The sequence below is a fragment of the Bufo gargarizans genome, chromosome 1, assembly GCF_014858855.1.
Source record: "Bufo gargarizans isolate SCDJY-AF-19 chromosome 1, ASM1485885v1, whole genome shotgun sequence".
Classification (NCBI taxonomy): domain Eukaryota; kingdom Metazoa; phylum Chordata; class Amphibia; order Anura; family Bufonidae; genus Bufo; species Bufo gargarizans.
In genome coordinates, this window is record NC_058080.1 from 279,045,701 (window position 1) to 279,067,793 (window position 22,093).

General features: G+C 46.0%; 1 protein-coding gene across 1 annotated transcript in view; it reads left to right on the top strand.

The window, feature by feature from the left end:
- Positions 1 to 19,244, top strand: part of CHRNA10 (cholinergic receptor nicotinic alpha 10 subunit) — a 32,926-nt gene extending 13,682 nt beyond the window's left edge. Inside the window, exons 2-4 of the mRNA XM_044277948.1 lie at positions 10,982 to 11,127; positions 15,247 to 15,401; positions 18,584 to 19,244. Of these exons, the coding sequence (XP_044133883.1) occupies positions 10,982 to 11,127; positions 15,247 to 15,401; positions 18,584 to 19,244 (962 nt within the window). The remainder of the gene's footprint in view (positions 1 to 10,981; positions 11,128 to 15,246; positions 15,402 to 18,583) is intronic.
- The last annotated feature ends 2,849 nt before the right edge of the window (positions 19,245 to 22,093 follow it).

Genomic DNA, 22,093 nt, shown 5'->3' on the forward strand with positions numbered 1-22,093 from the left:
TCCTCTGGATACGGACTGATACATTGTAGCATTCCTCTGGATACGGACTGATACATTGTAGCATTCCTCTGGATACGGACTGATACATTGTAGCATTCCAGTGGATACGGACTGATACATTGTAGCATTCCACTGGATACGGACTGATACATTGTAGCATTCCACTGGATACGGACTGATACATTGTAGCATTACACTGGATACGGACTGATACATTGTAGCATTACACTGGATACGGACTGATACATTGTAGCATTACACTGGATACGGACTGATACATTGTAGCATTCCTCTGGATACGGACTGATACATTGTAGCATTCCTCTGGATACGGACTGATACATTGTAGCATTCCTCTGGATACGGACTGATACATTGTAGCATTCCTCTGGATACGGACTGATACATTGTAGCATTCCACTGGATACGGACTGATACATTGTAGCATTCCACTGGATACGGACTGATACATTGTAGCATTACACTGGATACGGACTGATACATTGTAGCATTCCTCTGGATACGGACTGATACATTGTAGCATTCCTCTGGATACGGACTGATACATTGTAGCATTGCACTGGATACGGACTGGTATATTGTAGCATTGCACTGGATACGGACTGGTACATTGTAGCATTGCACTGGATACAGACTGATACAATGTAGCATTACACTGGATACAGACTGATACATTGTAGCATTCCACTGCATACAGACTGATACATTGTAGCATTCCACTGGATACGGACTGGTACATTGTAGCATTCCACTGGATACGGACTGATACATTGTAGCATTACACTGGATACGGACTGGTACATTGTAGCATTCCACTGGATACAGACTGATATATTGTAGCATTCCACTGTATACGGACTGATACATTGTAGCATTGCACTGGATACGGACTGGTACATTGTAGCATTGCACTGGATACGGACTGGTACATTGTAGCATTCCACTGTATACGGACTGATGCATTGTAGCATTCCACTGGATACAGACTGATATATTGTAGCATTCCACTGTATACGGACTGATACATTGTAGCATTGCACTGGATACGGACTGGTACATTGTAGCATTGCACTGGATACAGACTGGTACATTGTAGCATTGCACTGGATACAGACTGATACAATGTAGCATTACACTGGATACGGACTGATACATTGTAGCATTACACTGGATACGGACTGGTACATTTTAGCATTACACTGGATACGGACTGATACATTGTAGCATTCAACTGGATACGGACTGATACATTGTAGCATTCCTCTGGATACGGACTGATACATTGTAGCATTCCACTGGATACGGACTGATACATTGTAGCATTCTACTATATACAGACTGATACATTGCAGCATTCCACTGTATACGGACTGATACATTGTAGCATTGCACTGGATACGGACTGGTACATTGTAGCATTGCACTGGATACGGACTGGTACATTGTAGCATTGCACTGGATACAGACTGATACAATGTAGCATTACACTGGATACGGACTGGTACATTGTAGCATTACACTGGATACGGACTGATACATTGTAGCATTCCACTGGATACGGACTGATACATTGTAGCATTGCACTGGATACAGACTGATACAATGTAGCATTACACTGGATACGGACTGATACATTGTAGCATTCCACTGGATACGGACTGATACATTGTAGCATTCCACTGGATACGGACTGATACATTGTAGCATTCCTCTGGATACGGACTGATACATTGTAGCATTCCTCTGGATACGGACTGGTACATTGTAGCATTGCACTGGATACGGACTGATACATTGTAGCATTGCACTGGATACAGACTGATACATTGTAGCATTCCACTGGATACAGACTGATACAATGTAGCATTACACTGGATACGGACTGGTACATTGTAGCATTCCTCTGGATACGGACTGATACATTGTAGCATTCCACTGGATACGGACTGATACATTGTAGCATTCCTCTGGATACGGACTGATACATTGTAGCATTCCACTGGATACAGTGATAGGACAGCAATAGACTGTGTGAGCAGGACAGACTTTCATCCTCTGTTCTTGAACATGAACATTCACTGACATCCAGCAGAGATCTTGAAAATCATGAAGACTAAAGGTTTGCCATCACTTTATGATTGGCTGAGGTCTAATTTCTGGGCCCCTCATCATTCCTGAGGATGAAGTGGCTGCAGCAGCAATCTCTTCCCCATAGCTTTCACCCCCTTCAGTGTAGAAGCGGTGCATTCTGACCCGTGGATTCGGCCGTGGATTCACCATGAATTTGCAGCCACACGTGAACCTATGCTTAGGTAACGTCAGATGGATAACGGCCGCTTACAACAGAAAGCTGTGCAGATAAGTGGTGCGGCCCTTGAAGAGATGCTGCAGATATCTTGCAGACGTCTTGTTTCACTCTTCTTATCGGCCAGATCGCTCGCTTTTCTTCCCCTAATTCATTTCTGTATAATTGGATTTCCTGTGTCTTACATTGATGGCAATCAGCGGGATTATGGGCGTGTAACGTCTCCGTCACTGATCTGTTCTAATCCTTGAACCAAGTTTCTCAAATTTATGAAAAACTGTCTAAATGTCTGCTTGCTGTCAGTGAACTGGAACATTCTTGGTTATTGCTCATGCACACGGCCGCAAGTCTTTTTTAACTGTAGAAATGTCCTATTCTTGTCCACAAAACAGGGCCACAGAACGGACGTGTGGATGCGCAGAGCACACGGTGTGTTGTCCACGTCTTTTGGTGCCCCATTGAAATGAATGGGTACACATACGATCTGCAAAAAATGCTGATCGGACGGGGACCAGACATACTGTCGTTTGCATGTGCCCTGACAATCAGAGGATGAAAATGCATCTGAAAAACTCCTCGTAGGTGAGGGTTTGTGACAACGAGTCAGCGCGGACAATGCGTTATACAGTAAACAGACAAGTGTAGGCAATTAAGGTTGCCGGGTTTGTGAGAGGGGAGACGGGGCATGGCCTATTTATGCCGACCTCTCCTGCTCACGCTCGTTGGTTCGCGTCGGATCGACACACGTGGAGCGTCACCTCAGAGCGACGGGAGTTTAAGGCTCGTTCGCGGACATAGGTAGGTCTCTGCAGACTGCTCGACCGACACTCTGGCTCACGCTGAGCATACTACGATTTCCTCACCCTCCTCCCCATGTTTCATCTGCATAGTAATGTAAAAACTCCAGCAAATAGCGTTGCAAAAAAGAATCTTTTAATAGACATATGCGGCTGTGTAAAATTCATGACGTTTCGGCCATACATTAGCCTTCATCAGACTACAGCAAAAAAAGGAAAAGAAAAGAAAATAATATGAACACATCTTATATATACATATTTATAAAGTGTGCCATGGCAAGCGACATAGAATGTGGCACATAAGTATAAAGCAGTAAATCAGGTAAAAAACAATAATTAAGGTCCAGAGAATTCTGTAATTTTGTCCAACAATCGATCAGTGGTCAGACATATCCTTGGTGCGGGTAATGTATTCCGATCCCATTTCCAATGAGAACATATTAAGGAATATAATGTTCATGTGAACAGCAGTCCATAGAATGCTTACAAGTCCGTGGGTATCAGCAGCGTTACAGAAATGGAGCACAAATATTGTCATGATAAAAGATAATTTCAACAGTACTAAGATAAGATATCCCTATGCTGCAATTAAGTACCAGTATATAGATCTAACCTGGATAAAATGAATTGGCAGTGGATCCATGGATAGATGGGAGGGAACGGAGAAGGGGGAGAGAGGGAGTGAGAGCACAAGGCTGGAGATAAGGTAAGTAGAATACATACTATATAAAGCATGGCTACAGGTCATATATGCAGTTTGTCATAAGTGGACTAGTATTGTCCTACCTTCTGCCGCTCAGGGATGGATGTCCAGGATGTGGGCGTAGTGTGAAATGTGCAGTAGCACTATCTGGGATGCGCCTCTGAGATCCAGGATGCGCGCCCTTATTTGAAGGAGTGTGTCCGGTAATGAGGGTCATGGCGCATGCGCACTGGGTGCCGTTGCGTGTCACGTCTCACTCCTGTTTATAGGTAGGATCCGGTATGACTGGTATGGATGCGCCTCAAGCCTCGCTTGAGGTGTTGGTGTTGCGCATGCGCAGATGGTATAGGTGCGTATCAAGCCTCGCTGTGAGTGTCATTATGAGTGTATGGGATATTTGAAGAGTACAGTATCGCAATACCTGATGTAGGGTAAAATCGGATAGAATGAAAACGGACTAATCTATGGGGGAGAATAAGACATAGAAGATAAAAGATAAAAGGACATAAGGGACATAAATGCGGATAGATGATAATGATATAAGACATATAGACAAAAGACATTAGACCGTCATAAGAGATATCAGGAAGATAACCTATAATAACATGAAAACATGGATACTATACCATAACGTGAAAAGGATACTATGGATGACCCAACGTGGTGAAGGGCAGTGCGACTAATTCATCTAGAAAGGAACAACAGAATACATCAGAAAGTGGTGGAGACCATGTTACCACATACTACTGTTGATATAGATAGACATATATTGAAATATATTGAAATATAGAGGTGTCTAGGTATCAAAGTAACCGGACGTGGGGGGAGGGTTTTTATAAAAAACGGATTATAGTGGTCAAATGGGAAGTAAGGAGGGACAACTTGGGTATATACTGCTGGGTATCAAGGTCTGGTGTCTGTTATTGTGTAACGGTTAGTTCAGATAAGGCTATGTATTTCATAGTCCCTATTTAATCCTTTGGGTTCCAGACTGTCCAGTGTATGAATCCAATATGCTTCCCTCTTTTTCAATAATTTGATTCTATCACCTCCCCTCCTGCTGGGTGTCACCTGTTCGATTACTTGATATTTGAGTTGTGAGAGATTGTGGCCTTCTGATTCGAAATGTGCTGGTACCGGAAGTAATAGATTTTTTCGTCTGATATTAGATTTGTGTTGGCATATGCGATCGCGTATTTATTTTATTTTTTTTTCTCAAGCGAGGCTTGAGGCGCATTCATACCAGTCATACCGGATCCTACCTATAAACAGGAGTGAGACGTGACACGCAACGGCACCCAGTGCGCATGCGCCATGACCCTCATTACCGGACACACTCCTTCAAATAAGGGCGCGCATCCTGGATCTCAGAGGCGCATCCCAGATAGTGCTACTGCACATTTCACACTACGCCCACATCCTGGACATCCATCCCTAAGCGGCAGAAGGTAGGACAATACTAGTCCACTTATGACAAACTGCATATATGACCTGTAGCCATGCGTTATATAGTATGTATTCTACTTACCTTATCTCCAGCCTTGTGCTCTCACTCCCTCTCTCCCCCTTCTCCGTTCCCTCCCATCTATCCATGGATCCACTGCCAATTCATTTTATCCAGGTTAGATCTATATACTGGTACTTAATTGCAGCATAGGGATATCTTATCTTAGTACTGTTGAAATTATCTTTTATCATGACAATATTTGTGCTCCATTCCTGTAACGCTGCTGATACCCACGGACTTGTAAGCATTCTATGGACTGCTGTTCACATGAACATTATATTCCTTAATATGTTCTCATTGGAAATGGGATCGGAATACATTACCCGCACCAAGGATATGTCTGAACACGGATTGTTGGACAAAATTACAGAATTCTCTGGACCTTAATTATTGTTTTTTACCTGATTTACTGCTTTATACCTATGTGCCACATTCTATGTCACTTGCCATGGCACACTATATAAATATGTATATATAAGATGTGTTCATATTATTTTCTTTTCTTTCTTTTGTTTTGCTGTAGTCTGATGAAGGCTAATGTATGGCCGAAACGTCATGAATTTTACACAGCCGCATATGTCTATTAAAAGATTCCTTTTTGCAACGCTATTTGCTGGAGTTTTTACATTACTATTGAAACGGGGTGGGAACCCGACTTCCAGCGGCAAACGGACGGCAGAGTGCCACGAAGTTTTGCTTATACATGTTTCATCTGCAGCGGTGCGGTCCATCCGGGCCGCACAACATGTTAAACGCATCTACCCCCTCACCTGCTCTCGCCCTGCAGTCGGCACTCGCACCCTCGGGCCGCCCTCACCGGCACCTCGTCGCTCCTCCAGCGTGCCATGTGTTTTGCAGCTCCCCATGCGTCGGGTCTGGTTCAGCTGGGTCTGACGTGATGGCGGGAGCGCTGCTTGGTGGCACACATATGATGATCACCACCTACCGGCCACTGTTGGTATTGCACCTGTCTAGTGGCGCCTCATGTTGGTTCAGTAGGATCTGATTATCCAGTTTAGGGTTGCTGGGGTGGTAGGGTGTTTGGGGAAAGTAGTTGTCCAGCAGGGAAAATAAATGAATTGACATATGTTAAAAAATATAAATAAAACCCACAGGGTTTAGCCATACTTATACTTGGGTAGCAGGCTTCTGTTGGTGAGTGCAGCCTCCGTGTACTGAAGTAGTATCGGGGGTTGAGACGAGCCACTTAGCGTTGGCGTCAGTCGGTGCTTATACACGCGTGGTTCAGTGGGTTACTTTCGTCATGCAGCGTCGGCAGGGGTTGTGAGGAGCGATATTAGGTTAGGGTAGGGGTGCCGCAGCAGTGATACGTTTGGTCACCTATTTTTTTTATTACTTGTTTAGGTTTTCAGTTCGGCCAGCTACTCTGCTGTGACACTGCCGGGGTAGGTTGCTGACATGCCCGCCAGGCGTGATTCTCACGTATGGGCTCCCTTTTGTGCTTCTTGGGGTTGGCAGGGGTGGTTGAGGCCACCGTCCTGGGCATACGGGCATGCAGCCCTACTTTTGCTAGTTCCGCGTGGTGGCGCCTACTGTTGTGGCCACTGGGGGGGGGGGGGGTTTAAAAAAATAAAATAAATGTTAAGTAAAAAAAAATATTTTAAAATTTTTTAAAAGAAATATTGTCTTTTTTTTTAAATGCATTACTCGGTCACGTCTACAGACTCGATTGGCCTCCGTTCACGACTCCAGGCACCCGTCCGTTACGTCCATAGATTCGACTAGTCTCGTCACGTTCACACGCGCTAGTCGGCCACGAGTTCTTCAGTTTAATCGGTCACGGCATTAGGCATGTCCTGTCACACCCACAGTCTCCCAGCAGGTACAAATCTCAGTGCCACCCTCGTCAACGCTGATAGCCGCGGCGTCTGCACTCTACCAGAAGGGAGGAATTAGATTTATATTTGTTTAAGGTGGTCGATTTAGGGTACAAATACGGTGGCACTGCGTTTTATGACTACGACAGTTCCTTTTCGGCCAAGGAGGCAGCCACTCTCACCCAGTGTAACCATTCCGTGAATTGGTGTAGTGGATTCCGAAGCTGTTTTGCCATCACTTTGCGGGGCTTAAGGCTCCGACCTGCTCAGGTTGCGGATCATACGGCCGGCTGGTGTTCAGAGAGTGGTAGCTCGTCAGGGCCTTCTGTAGCTGGCACTCCCCCGGCCCAGCCGACTAGTAGGGTTCTCTCGTCCTGCGACAAGTTGGGTCGCTCCGTGAAGTATCTCAGCAAATCGCCATTATGTAATAATTTCAATTACGCAGTGTGCCACTACAATCAATGTAGGTTGCTTTATTTATGTACGCTGTGTTTCAGGGCCCACCCCACGCTGCTTGCATGCAGAAGGGTGGTAGTCATGCATGACTAAGCGTGGTCAACGTTGATCTCCTCGCCTGTTTTCTAGCCGGTCATCCAAACTCAGTTTGGGTACAGTTCGTACTCAACGGCCTACGTTACGGCTTTCACACAGGTTTGCTTGCCCTTCCTCAAGCCCCGCATGAGTGCAGGAACTTGTTGTCGGCAATCAGAGATCCGGAAACAGTCACACAGTTGATACGGCTGGAGCTAGACAAAGGATATTTGGTCAGCCCAGTGGCACAGCCCCCGTTCGATTGTTGGAGAGTTAACCCGGTCGGGGTGGTGACTGGCAAATTTTCTAATAAAAAGAGGTTGAATTACGACTTGTTGGCCCTGCATTCCTTACCCGTTCCCAGTTTAAATTCGTTGATCCCCTCAGATGAGTTTTCAATGAAGTACGCCTCCATCGATGAGGCTATTGAGGTAATACTTAAGTTCCTCCTGCTACATGCGTTACATCCCAGATCCCCAATGTGAGATGTCGCTGGCCTTTCGAAATTTGGTTTTGTAGTGCTGTGTTAAATAAAGTCTTTTCAATTTCTAGGCGTTGCATCTTTTGGCCCCTTTAGGCTACCCTTCGACAGCAGTTCCGGCATAACCCTGCTGCTCTTTAGGTAGGGGTGGGGTGAGTAGGGTTAGTTAGGGTAACATCTCACCATGAGCCGATCTGAGCACAAGTGTAGGCAATTAAGGTTGCCGGGTTTGTGAGAGGGGAGGCGGGGCATGGCCTATTTATGCCGACCTCTCCTGCTCACACTCGTCGGTTCGAGCGCTTCGGCCCTCCCAGGTACCCACCCTTCTTCTCAGGTACTCTTTATTGGTGTAGCCCCCTTTAGGCTACCCTTCGACAGCAGTTCCGGCATAACCCTGCTGCTCTTTAGGTAGGGGTGGGGTGAGTAGGGTTAGTTAGGGTAACATCTCACCATAAGCCGATCCGAGCACAAGCCTGCACGCTGGTTTTCCTTGTCTCTATGACTAGGTAAGGATAGGTATTATACATCTGGATGAAATTGATGAACGTTCTCATTCACTGACAGCAAACAGAGATCCAGACATAGCCCCACTAGTATTTACTATAGCTTAAAAAATATCAGTCAGTAGCAAATCTGAAATGTTTAGAACCATATACTGCAGAGCTGGAATTTATAAGTATCAGTGAAGTGATAATGATCAATATATGTCAGTGTTGACCCCAGGTTATTCTCACTCTGTCCCAACAGCATTATACTGATAGTGGTGACCACAGGTTATCTTCATTCTCACCCCACAGTGTTATCATCACTCTGTCCTCAGAAGGTTATAATGTCAGTGGTTACATCAAGTTATTCTCACCCTACAGTGTTATAAGGTCATTGGTGGCGCCAAAATATTCTCACCTCTGTCCCCAAAGTGCTATGATGTCAGTGGTGACCCAGGGTATTCTCACTCTGTCCCCACAATGTTATATTAACAGTGGAGACCCCAGGTTATTCTCACTTCGTCCCACAATTAAATAATGTGAATGGTGACCCAAGGCTATTCTCACTCTCTCCACACAGAGGCATAACATCAGTGGTGACACCAGGTTATTCTCACTCTGTCCCTACATTATTATAATGTAAGTGGTAACCCCAAGTTATTCTCACCATGTCTGTGCAGTGTTATAATGTCCGTGGTGACCCAAGGTTATTCTCGCTCCGGCCCCCATGGTGTTATAATGTCTGTGGTGACCCCAGGTTATTCTCACTTTGTCCCCACAGTTTTATAATGTCAGTAGTGACCCCAGGTTATTCTGACGCTGTACCCTTAGTGTTATAATGTCAATGATTACTCCAGCTTATTCTTAGGCCTCATGCACACGACCGTTGTGTGCATCCGTGGCCGTTGTGCCGTTTTCCGTTTTTTTTTCGCGGACCCATTGACTTTCAATGGGTCCGTGGAAAAATCGGAAAATGCACCGTTTGGCAGCCGCATCCGTGATCCGTTTTTACTGGCCGTGAAAAAAATATGACCTGTCCTATTTTTTTCACGGCCAACGGTTCACGGACCCATTCAAGTCAATGGGTCAGTGAAAAATCACGGATGCACACAAGATTGGCATCCGTGTCCGTGATCCGTGTCCGTGATCCGTGTCCGTTTTTTCCTATCATTTCAATGGCAAACTTGACTTAGATTTTTTTTTCATTTTTCATGTCCGTGGATCCTCCAAAAAACAAGGAAGACCCACGGACGAAAAAACGGTCACGGATCACGGACCTACGGACCCCGTTTTTGCGGACCTTAAAAAAAAACTGTGGTGTGCATGAGGCCTTACTCTGTTCTCACGGCATTGTAATTTCATTGCTGACCCCAGGTTATTCTCATTATGTCCTTATAGTGTTATAATGTCAGTAGTGACCCCAGGTTATTCTCACTTTGTCCCCACAGTATTAGTGTCAATGATAACCCTGGGTTATTCTTACTCTGTCCTCACAGTATTGTAACGTAATTACTGACCCCAAGTTATTCTCATTATGTCCTTACAGGGTTATAATGTCAGTAGTGACCCCAGGTTATTCTCACTCTGTCCCCACAGTATTATAATGTCAGTAGTGACCCCAGGTTATTCTCACTCTGTCCTCACAGTATTATAATGTCAGTAGTGACCCCAAGTTATTCTCATTATGTCCTTACAGGGTTATAATGTCAGTAGTGACCCCAGGTTATTCTCACTTTGTCCCCACAGTTTTATAATGTCAGTAGTGACCCCAGGTTATTCTCACTCTGTCCTCACAGTTTTATAATGTCAGTAGTGACACCAGGTTGTTCTCACTCTGTCCTCACAGTTTTATAATGTCAGTAGTGACCCCAGGTTATTCTCACTCTGTCCCCACAGTATTATAATGTCAGTAGTGACCCCAGGTTATTCTCACTCTGTCCTCACAGTTTTATAATGTCAGTAGTGACACCAGGTTGTTCTCACTCTGTCCTCACAGTTTTATAATGTCAGTAGTGACCCCAGGTTATTCTCACTCTGTCCCCACAGTATTATAATGTCAATAATAACCCCGGGTTATTCTTACTCTGTCCTCACAGTATTGTAATGTAATTACTGACCCCAAGTTATTCTCATTATGCCCTACGGTGTTATAATGTCAGTAGTTACCCCAGGTTATTCTCACTCTATTCCCACAGTTTTATAAGATTAGTGGTGACCCCAGGTCATTCTCACTCTCTCTTTATAGTGTTATATTAGCTCTTTCTAACCCTCCCCAGTGACTATCGTTTACTTTTGTTCTCTTTATGTTTCTAGGAGTTTTGGGGGCTCAGGGGAAGTTCGCCTACAAACTGATGAATGATTTATTTGCCAATTACTCCAACGCTTTGCGCCCAGTAGAAGATATGGACAAAGCTATGAATGTGACGCTGCAAGTCACCCTGTCACAGATTATTGATATGGTACCGTGAAGCCCGAGCCCCCACATATCCATTACATAGTCTAGTTCATGTACTGCATACTGTACAATACAATATGATAACCAGCTAGTCTTGTGCCTTACAGGATAAAACTGTCAGCATGATCAACCCTGTCAAACCAGGCACAAAGTCTGGTAGGGTTGATCATGCTGAGTAAAATGATATTTTTCATTTTTTTCGAAGGTGAATAGTTGCTAAAATATTTAACTTTTATATTTATATAAATAACATATTTTGAGCACCAGGGAGCTGGCCTTAGTGTTTGGAGCACTGCAAGCACAATGCTCCTGTGCTCTGACTGCTCCCTTCTCCCTTGAATGACAGGGCTAGACATCTCATCTAGCCCTGTATTCTAACACCTGCGCCGAATATGCTTAGGCGCCTGCGCAGTGGATCTGAAGATTGTTGCACAGGCACAGAATAACTGACTCGGTGCTTGCACAGTGGATCTTCCGCAGCTTCCCCCAAGCTCAGGAAGAAGCACAGAGCTCAGGAAGGAGTACAGAGAGCACAATGGCATTACACCTGAAGCACTCCATGCTCTACGGCCAGCCCCCTGTGCTTGAAATAGGTGATTTGCATAAACATCAAAAAATTTAATATCTCGGCAACTATTCAGCATAGCAAAAAAAGTACATGATTTTACTCAGCATGATCAACCCTACCAGGCATTATGCATGCTTTTAAAACCTAAACCCAATAATCTCCATTTGATTTGTAAATCATTTCTTTTACCGAGTAATGTCATGTCTCATACTCCAGTCACATCCAGAGATGCAGCCACCAGGCAATCACCTCTGAGGCTGTAGATACCGTTCACAGCAGTCTAAAAAGCACTACAATGCAATGCTCCGGTACACAAAGTATACATACCAAATGGGCATCTCACCAAAATAACCTCCTGACAGCAAAAAACAACAGTGACTACTCTCTGCTCATTCTCCTTGACCTCTCTGCAGCTTTTGACACTGTAGACCACCATCTCCTAATCACAGTGCTCCAATCCATCGGCCTAAAGGACGCTGCCCTGTCCTTTTTTTCTTCCTATCTTTCTGGCCGCTCTTTTGGTGTATTATTTGCTGGCTCCACTTGCCCACCTCTCGCTGTCTGAGTTCCTCAGGGTTCAGTCCTAGGCCCTCTACTCTTCTCTCTCTACACAGCCCCAATTGGACAGACCATCAGCAGATTTGGTTTCCAGTACCATGTCTATGCTGATGACACACAACTATACATGTCATCCCCCGACATCACCCCTGCTGTACTACAGAACACCAGTGACTGTCTCTCTGCCGTCTCTAATATCATGTCCTCTCTCTCTCTATCTGAAACTAAATCTTTCAAAAACGGAACTTCTTGTGTTCTCTCCATCTACTAACCGACCTAAACCTGATATCTCCCTCTCAGTGTGTGGCACTACCATCAGGCCTAGGCAGCATGCCCACTGCCTCGGGGTGACATTTGACACTGATCTATCCTTCACCTCCTACATCCAATCTCTCTCCCGCTCATGTCACCTGCACCTCAAAAACATCTCCAGAATCCGCCCCTTTCTCACTATGGAAACAACAAAAACTCTCATTGTTGCCTTGATCCACTCCCGCCTTGATTACCGTAACTCACTCTCTCCAATCTATTCTTAATGCAGCAGCCAGGGTCACCTATCCAACCTCTACTCCGCTGCCTCCGCCCTCTGCCAGTCATTGCACTGATTGCCCATTAGTGATGAGCGGCAGGGGTCATATTCGAATTTGTGATATTTCGCAAATATTTTGTAGAATATTTGTCGAATATTCACAAATTCGAATATTCGTTTTTTTTCTACATTCTTTTTTTTACTCGAAAATTGGCAAGGTAATGATCGCGTAATATGCAAATATTACGCAATCAATACAGGCGTGGGTCAAAAACTAATACGGTATAGCACTATACTGAATATAGTGCTATATATTAGTTTTTTTGCATATTCGTCATTTTTTTCCATCTTAAGTCATGATTCCTCTCTGCTTAAGTTGCTTGTGGGCCAATGATTTATTGACCCACAAGCAAGAAGCAGGGAGGAATCATGTGTTCAGATGGAAAAAATGCTGAATATTCGAAAAACTAATATATAGCACTATATTAGAAATATTCGCGAATTCTCGAAGTGCCGATATTTGCGATTAAAATTCGTAATTCGAATATTCGCGCTCAACACTGTTGCCCATACTGTATAGAATCCAATTTAAACTGCTTGTCCTTACCCGAAAGCTCTCCACAGTGCTGCACTCCTGCATCTCCTCCTCATCTCTGTCTACCATCCTACCTGTACTCTCCACAGTGCTGCACCCCTACATCTCCTCCTCATCTCTGTCTACCATCCTACCTGTACTCTCCACAGTGCTGCACCCCCTACATCTCCTCCTCATCTCTGTCTACCATCCTACCTGTACTCTCCACAGTGCTGCACCCCCTACATCTCCTCCTCATCTCTGTCTACCATCCTTCCAGTACTCTCCACAGTGCTGCACCCCCTACATCTCCTCCTCATCTCTGTCTACCATCCTTCCAGTACTCTCCACAGTGCTGCACCTCCTACATCTCCTCCTCATCTCTGTCTACCATCCTACCTGTACTCTCCACAGTGCTGCACCCCCTACATCTCCTCCTCATCTCTGTCTACCATCCTTCCAGTACTCTCCACAGTGCTGCACCTCCTACATCTCCTCCTAATCTCTGTCTACCGTCCTACCAGTGCTCTCCACAGTGCTGCACCTCCTACATCTCCTCCTCATCTCTGTCTACCATCCTTCCAGTACTCTCCACAGTGCTGCACCCCTACATCTCCTCCTCATCTCTTTCTACCATCCAACCCATGCTCTCCACAGTGCTGCACCTCCTACATCTCCTCCTCATCTCTGTCTACCATCCTTCCAGTACTCTCCACAGTGCTGCACTCCTGCATCTCCTCCTCATCTCTGTCTACCATCCTACCTGTGCTCTCCACAGTACTGCACCTCCTACATCTCCTCCTCATCTCTGTCTACAATCCTACCCGTGTCCTCCACAGTGCTGCACCCCTACATCTCCTCCTCACCTCTGTCTACCATCCTACCTGTGCTCTCCACAGTGCTGCACCCCCTACATCTCCTCCTCATCTCTGTCTACCATCCTACCTGTACTCTCCACAGTGCTGCACCTCCTACATCTCCTCATCTCTGTCTACCATCCTACCCGTGCTCTCCACAGTGCTGCACCTCCTACATCTCCTCCTCATCTCTGTCTACCATCCTACCCGTGCTCTCCACAGTGCTGCACCTCCTACATCTCCTCTTCTCTGTCTACCATCCTACCTGTGCTCTCCACAGTGCTGCACCTCCTACATCTCCTCCTCATCTCTGTCTACCATCCTACCCGTGCTCTCCACAGTGCTGCACCCCCTACATCTCCTCCTCATCTCTGTCTACCATCCTACCCGTGCTCTCCACAGTGCTGCACCTCCTACATCTCCTCCTCATCTCTGTCTACCATCCTACCCGTGCTCTCCACAGTGCTGCACCTCCTGCAAGATGGCCGGACCATTGTACAAAACCAGAACTTTTACCTTTTGTGTCACCCCTATCTCCTCATAGATTGTAAGCTCTTGCGAGCAGGGTCCTCACTCCTTTTTTTATTATTGACTTGTCTATGGCTATGTTGTTTATGACTGTTTGTACATGAATCCCCCGCACTGTAAAGCGCTGCGGAATATGTTGGCGCTATATAAATAAAGATTTTTATTATTATCATCCCCAGGGTCAAGTGAATAGGGATGATAATAGCTCCCCCCAACCTAATCTAGAGTGTGAACTAACCCAAGATTCCATCAACAAATGGGTCATACTTTCATTATTGCCGTGGGACCCTGCAGTTCAGATCTGGTAGTGCATTTTGGGATCTCATCTAAGCTTTAAGTGATGCTTGTGTCAGTTTAGTTCTAATGATTTCTATGCTGAACCAAGACGATTGTTTTGAATGCAGCTCTCGGTGTGACTGGAGTCGCAGAGACTACGTGACGCATCATGTGACCAGTTATTTTTTACATGAGATTTTTTGGGCTATTTCTCTGATTCGTTTATTTCGTAGGATGAACGGAATCAGATCCTGATGGCTTACCTGTGGATCCGCCAGGTTTGGTTTGACGCCTACCTGCGCTGGAACAAGGAGGATTATGATGGACTCGATACCATTCGTATACCGAGCAGTTATGTATGGAGACCTGATATAGTCCTATATAACAGGTAGGTCAGATGAGGCTCATCAGCTGATGTCCTGGAACTTTCCAGCCTAGGTTTGGCCATTCTCAGTCCCCAGAAAATATCAGCCTTAGTGTTGTCTCTTCTGTCAAATATCTGTATGTGGGAAAACTGGGTGACAGACAGTATGACCACCATTACAGCTCTGGCCGGTCCAGAGGGGCAGGCCTGCCTAGTTATGGTGTAGGGTGTGATAGTGGGGGCTGGGTCTCTACATATACAGGAACATGGTTGTTGTAACCCATCCAGGTCATCCATTCAGAAGTCTAAGAAAATTGAGGGGGATTGAGTGCTGAGACGCTTTAAGAAACAGTCTCAAGCTGAAGGCACAGAAGCTTGGTGGTTGCACTTCTCTACAGCTGGCACTATTATTTAACCTTTCTCTCAGGTCAGGGTTGACTTCACATGATCCTTAGTCCTATATTCATCTTACGCACATCTGTGGACAGTGTTGACTTTGTGTAGACCTCTGGATAATTTTATCTTTATTCAGGCCTCTAGACAGTGTTTACATCTCATGGTACACCAGACAGTGTTGACTTCACACAGACCTCTGGACAATGTTGACTTCACACAGACCTCTGGACAATGTTGACTTCACACAGACCTCTGGACAATGTTGACTTCACACAGACCTCTGAACAGTGTTGACTTCGCACAGACCTCTGGACAGTGTTGACTTCGCACAGACCTCTGGACAGTGTTGACTTCGCACAGACCTCTGGACAGTGTTGACTTCGCACAGACCTCTGGACAGTGTTGACTTCGCACAGACCTCTGGACAGTGTTGACTTCGCACAGACCTCTGGACAGTGTTGACTTCGCACAGACCTCTGGACAGTGTTGACTTCGCACAGACCTCTGGACAGTGTTGACTTCACACAGACCTCTGGACAATGTTGACTTCACACAGACCTCTGGACAATGTTGACTTCACACAGACCTCTGGACAGTGTTGACTTCGCACAGACCTCTGCACAGTGTTGACTTCGCACAGACCTCTGCACAGTGTTGACTTCGCACAGACCTCTGGACAGTGTTGACTTCGCACAGACCTCTGGACAGTGTTGACTTCGCACAGACCTCTGGACAGTGTTGACTTCGCATAGACCTCTGGACAGTGTTGACTTCGCACAGACCTCTGGACAGTGTTGACTTCGCACAGACCTCTGGACAGTGTTGACTTCGCACAGACCTCTGGACAGTGTTGACTTCGCACAGACCTCTGGACAGTGTTGACTTCGCACAGACCTCTGGACAGTGTTGACTCTGCATGTTACACTGGACATTGTTGACTTTGAACAATCTCTTAACATTGTTGACTTTGCACAAACTTCGGGACAGTGTTGACTTTGAACACACCTCCAGGCAGGGATGACTCTCACAGAAACCTCAGGACAGGATTGTTTTTCAGGGCAGCACCTTCTACTACATGCAGCCACTAGTCTATCCTATTTCCACACAGGCGTCCTTGACTCAATTGCAGCCCCTCTGGATGTGTTTATCACCCAACCAGCTTCAGGTCCATGTTGGACTGATGTCGGTCATAGCCTCAGCACATTCTTCAGAATTGACCACCCAAATTGACAATGCTCTCGGCCATGCCACCTCTGACAGTCCACACAGAGTTTTGCATTACCTTCTTTGTACCTGGGGGAAAAAAATAATCATGTCGGTTCAACATCTGCTCTCCATGACTTCACGTTCTTCTAATGGATTTCCAAAATGCACACTATGCAAACCACCATGCAGCAACCTCAAAGACCCCACATCAGACTCCTTAGTCGTGGGTCTGTCAGTCTCTTCCTGGGCATATGCTAATACCTCATTCTGTTACCTGACAGCCAAGAAACTGTTTATTCTCGCTATAAGATACAGTACCATGACATGGCGGCACTGCCAAGCAACTAAGGACCCAAAGGTGCGCACAGTCATCACATCACACAACATACGGTATAGTATACACATATCCGGTCTACGTGTGGCCCATAAGACCAGGGTAATCACCAGGCAAAAGCTCGTGAGGGGGCCTCATTCTCTGTATCTTTTAAGGCAGATCACTTGATGACCCCCATAAACTTGGCGTAGTCGGGAGGATGGCAGAACCAAAATGTTACTGTATTTACATTCAGTTTACAAAAGAAAACATTGTTCAAACAACTAAACGGTCTCTTAAAGTGAAACACACAGTCTCTGTACCTGAAGAGGGGGATTTATATTTAAACCCTCTACAAGCTGGTCGACAATTCGTGAGACAGCCGGAATGGCAGCCGTACTGGATGTTACTCATCTTTCCCAGTAACAGATATAGCGACTCAGCTTTAGTTTATAAACATTTAGTGCGTTGGTCTACGTGTTTGCCTGTCTGTCTGCAGACCCCTCTTTTATTAGGTTAGCGCACCTGCGGATGATGGCTACAGAGACCTTCTGTGACCTAGGAGGTCTCTACACACCCGGCTCGATGCGTTTCATGACACGGGGCTGCAGGGATTTCAGGGCTCGGTGGGAAGGTGTAACACAATCGCAGGTGCAGCTGTTGTCTGAGGCGGCTCATGTTCTTCAGCAGAGGTTACTCTCAGAGCCCTGCGACCGAATTACAACATTACATCTAATAACAGAACTCCCTGTGCATCCCTGGGGGAGGGGTCCCTGTGATGTTACACGGTCTCACCTGATCCCTACTGCTGGGTCCTGTCATCACTGCTAATATCTCCATATAAGACCTTGTAGTGATCCTGCCTTACATCATGTCTTCTGCAGAGCTGCATACACAGTCCTGCTTGCTGGCACTTCACGCCTGTCATGACTGTGCTGAAGGAAACATGGCGGAAAAACTCCATGCAGATGTTGTCCTTGGTTAGATTTGAACCCAGGACTTTAGTGCTGCAAAGGTCCTGGGTTCGAATCTGACCAAGGATCTTTGACCCACCCCGCTCATACAGCTTCCACGAGGCAGCACATCCAATTTTGACATGAGGACCACGTGCTGCCAACAGTCAATGATGTGATCAACAACAACCAAGTGAATCATGGTTTGTCGTTCGATCTTTAGGTCTTGTCTTCACTCGGTAATGAAAATTTGTACATTGTTCCTGATGGTTATTGCACCATGTAAAAGGTACTTATATCTAGGCTGTGAATGATCATGAGCTTCCCTTCTCTTCCAGCGCTGATGACCAGTTCACAGGCTCGATGGAGACTAATGTGGTGATCAGATATGACGGGCAGATCATGTGGGACTCTCCGGCCATCACCAAGAGCTCCTGTAAAGTGGACGTTTCCTACTTCCCCTTTGATGGTCAGCAATGCCGTTTGACCTTTGGCTCCTGGACATATAATGGTAATCAGATTGACATCTTGAACAAGCTGGACACTGGGGATCTGTCGGACTTTGTGGAGAATGTTGAGTGGGAGATGCTGGGAATGCCGGCGAAGAAGAACGTGATCACCTACGGCTGCTGCTCGGAGCCGTACCCCGATGTCACCTACACCCTAATCCTGAAGAGGAGGGCGTCATTCTACATCTTCAATCTTCTTCTTCCTTGTGTCATGATCTCCTTCCTGGCACCACTAGGGTTCTACCTCCCGGCAGACTCTGGAGAGAAGGTGTCCCTGGGTGTCACCGTCCTGTTGGCCCTCACTGTGTTCCAGCTGCTTGTGGCTGAGAGTATGCCGCCATCCGAAAATGTGCCACTCATCGGTGAGTACACAACTGCTGAAGGCCGGAATAGGTTATCTGCCCAGTGTGACACATACTCCACCACCACGAGAAAAGGAGTCTGTGTAGGGAAACCAGTCCGAGGGGGAACAGAACACCATAGGACATGACTGACATACAAACTGCACCCCAAAAAGACTATTCACCGAAACAGCAATTACACCATCCCACTTATAGTTTTGTGGGCTCAGTAAGGTAGTGTTATTTGGTACACTGTGGTACTATGGTACTCTCGTGTCTTCTGTGTGTATTGTTTATGTGGCGCCGTACAGCACTATGTTCTCTGTATGGTACACCATGTACTGTGTGTGACCATAAGATTATTGTGTTGGTATTATACTGGGGCTAACTACTAATAGGTGGGCCCCACTGCAAAGTTTGAATGCCTCCCTCTAAACCATGAACATCAGCTCCATGTGAAAAAAAAAAATACAAAAAATCCACTAATTGTGCCCATAAACCCCAGGTTTATGAATCATTTAACAAACAGTTAAGCCCTGATATGTTATATTACCCCAAACAATGCCCTAAATTCATTCAAAACTGAAAAACGATACCCCTGAATGTTGAGATACCAGACCAAATCCCTAAATTCTTTCAGGCCCCAGACCAAACTCTGAAATTATCAGATCCCACTGAAAATGTTCACCAAGCAAGACCCCTAAATTCATTCGGACCCTGAAACCAGTCTGCTCAATTCATTAAGACGCCTGACTAGATCTTTGCATTCATTCAGAGCCCACACTAGAAACCTAAATCATGAGAACCCAGACCAGATGTGCTTAAATTCATTCAGAGCCCACCTACCTTTAGAACTCACCTGTCCGGCTCCAGCGGTGCACTCACCGGCTTTAGCGCTGCTGCGCCGGTAGAGAAGCTCTGCTAAGCCACATCCCCTGGTGACGCGACAGCATTGTTAGGAACCGGACGCGATGCTCTGTTTCTCCCTGCAGCGGGCGTGTGCTGGAGGAGATCAGCAGTGGGCTGATTGCTCAGCTGCTCTATTCCTATGTGCTAGTGTTTCTGACTAATGGAGCGCCGAGTCATGACCTATCAGAAGCTGATCCTGGCCATACCCCTTTCTGGCCATACACCAGTGGTTTCTGTGCTTCTTGGATTGCTTGTTCCTCTGACCCCGGCTTGTCTTCTGACCACTCTCTGTTTTTCGTTTAGTACTGCATAGCCTGTCTGGTACTTACCCATTTACCTACAGCCCTGTTTTTGTGTTGTTTAGTCTCTTGGTGTTTGTCTGTCCCTGCACACAAGTAGCGCAGGGCTGTCGACCAGTTGTGGTCTTGGGTAGGGCTTGTTCTGTAAGTAGGTGGGAAAAGCCGTCCGGGTTTTAGGTCAGGGCTCACTGTCCGTGTCTGTCCTTAACTACAGGCATTACACCAGGCACCAAAATTAACAGACCCCTGACCAAACCCCCACATTTACTCAGGCCCCAGAGCAGATCCCAGAATTATCAGACTCCAGACCAAACCCTAAAATATCAGACCTCAGACCAAACTTCTCAATTACTCAACTGCAGAACAGAACCCTTAATTAACAGACCCCAAAGCAGACCTCTCAAGTAACAGACCTCGGAGCAGACAATAAAAGCTTTAGACCCGCGACCAGTTTAGGGTCTTTTTGATACTTTTAACTTCTGGGACCTCTTTGAAACTCCAGATATTTGCCACAGCACACACAGTCCAGATACTAGCTAGATCCAGGACCTTGTGTGTTAGACAGGGTTCCATGGAGAACGTTCTAAAACTGACTGGTGTCAGGACCTTGTTGACACAGTTAGACATAACATCCTGATGCTGGCTAGAATCAGAACACTGTGCCAGGTGTCCGTTAGACATCAGCCACTACACCTGTACGGTGGAAGTTATGCCGCTGTATTATACTGACTGTATCCAGTTTGCTAGCCAGCTTCTGCTCTACCACTGTGCTGCTGACCTAATTTCCTTGCCTGAGCAGTTAGGTTCCTAGCTTGCTTCCTACGGTACCCAACCTATGTCTGCCAGTCCTGACCTGTTTAACGTGTTCACATGAACTCTGCCTGCCCCAACCTCAATCTGTTACTGACCACGAGTTTTGCCTGATTCTTCAATGCTCTGCATCGGTGTCTTTGACCCCATAGGTCAGCTGTCAACCAAATTGGGACTTCTTCAAGAGATAGTGGCCCGGTGGTTCCCTGCAGAAAAGTCCACACACCTGTACAGCAGTTAAAGGGTGAATTTAAGAGGATTGCCAGGATAACGCTTTAAGGCGTAACCCAAAGTCAAACTGGCTGGTTGACACAGTGGTTCCACACTGCCATAACAGTGTTAAAAGCCATGATTGATATAAAAAAGGAAAATCAGAATCATCTAGCACATGACGATCTCTTTTTAACAAAGTTAGAACCAGTCCCGTACCTCACATGGATCCAGAGATCTCCCCATTCTTTGCTCCAATTGCTCTGATAGATTCGCACAAGGCTGGCTACTCAGAGGAATGTCCTTTCTGCTGCAGCTCTCTGCCTATCACAGCTGAGGGGACGTGTCCTTTATGCAGCAGCTCTCTCCATTTTACAGCTGAGGGGACGTGTCCTTTAAGCAACAGCTCTGTTGTAAAAGGATTACCTTTAGAAGGTATCGTTCAGTTCTGAAGAATAAGAGTTGAGAGACGGAAGTAATAGGGGAAGAGTCAGTTAAGGGAGTATGATAAGCCTGTGTGAAAAGAGGTATTTTTAAGGAACGCTTGAAGGTAAGGAAGTTTTGGAATTACCCTGAAAGTCTTGAAGACAGTAGTGACAAGTATAAATTATGGAGGTTGTTATTATTAGATCATTGGCAGAAAGAAGAGCGCAATTAGGATGGTAGACAGAGATGAGGAGGAGATGTAGGGGGTGCAGCACTGTGGAGAGCACAGGTAGGATGGTAGACAGAGATGAGGAGGAGATGTAGGAGGTGCAGCACTGTGGAGA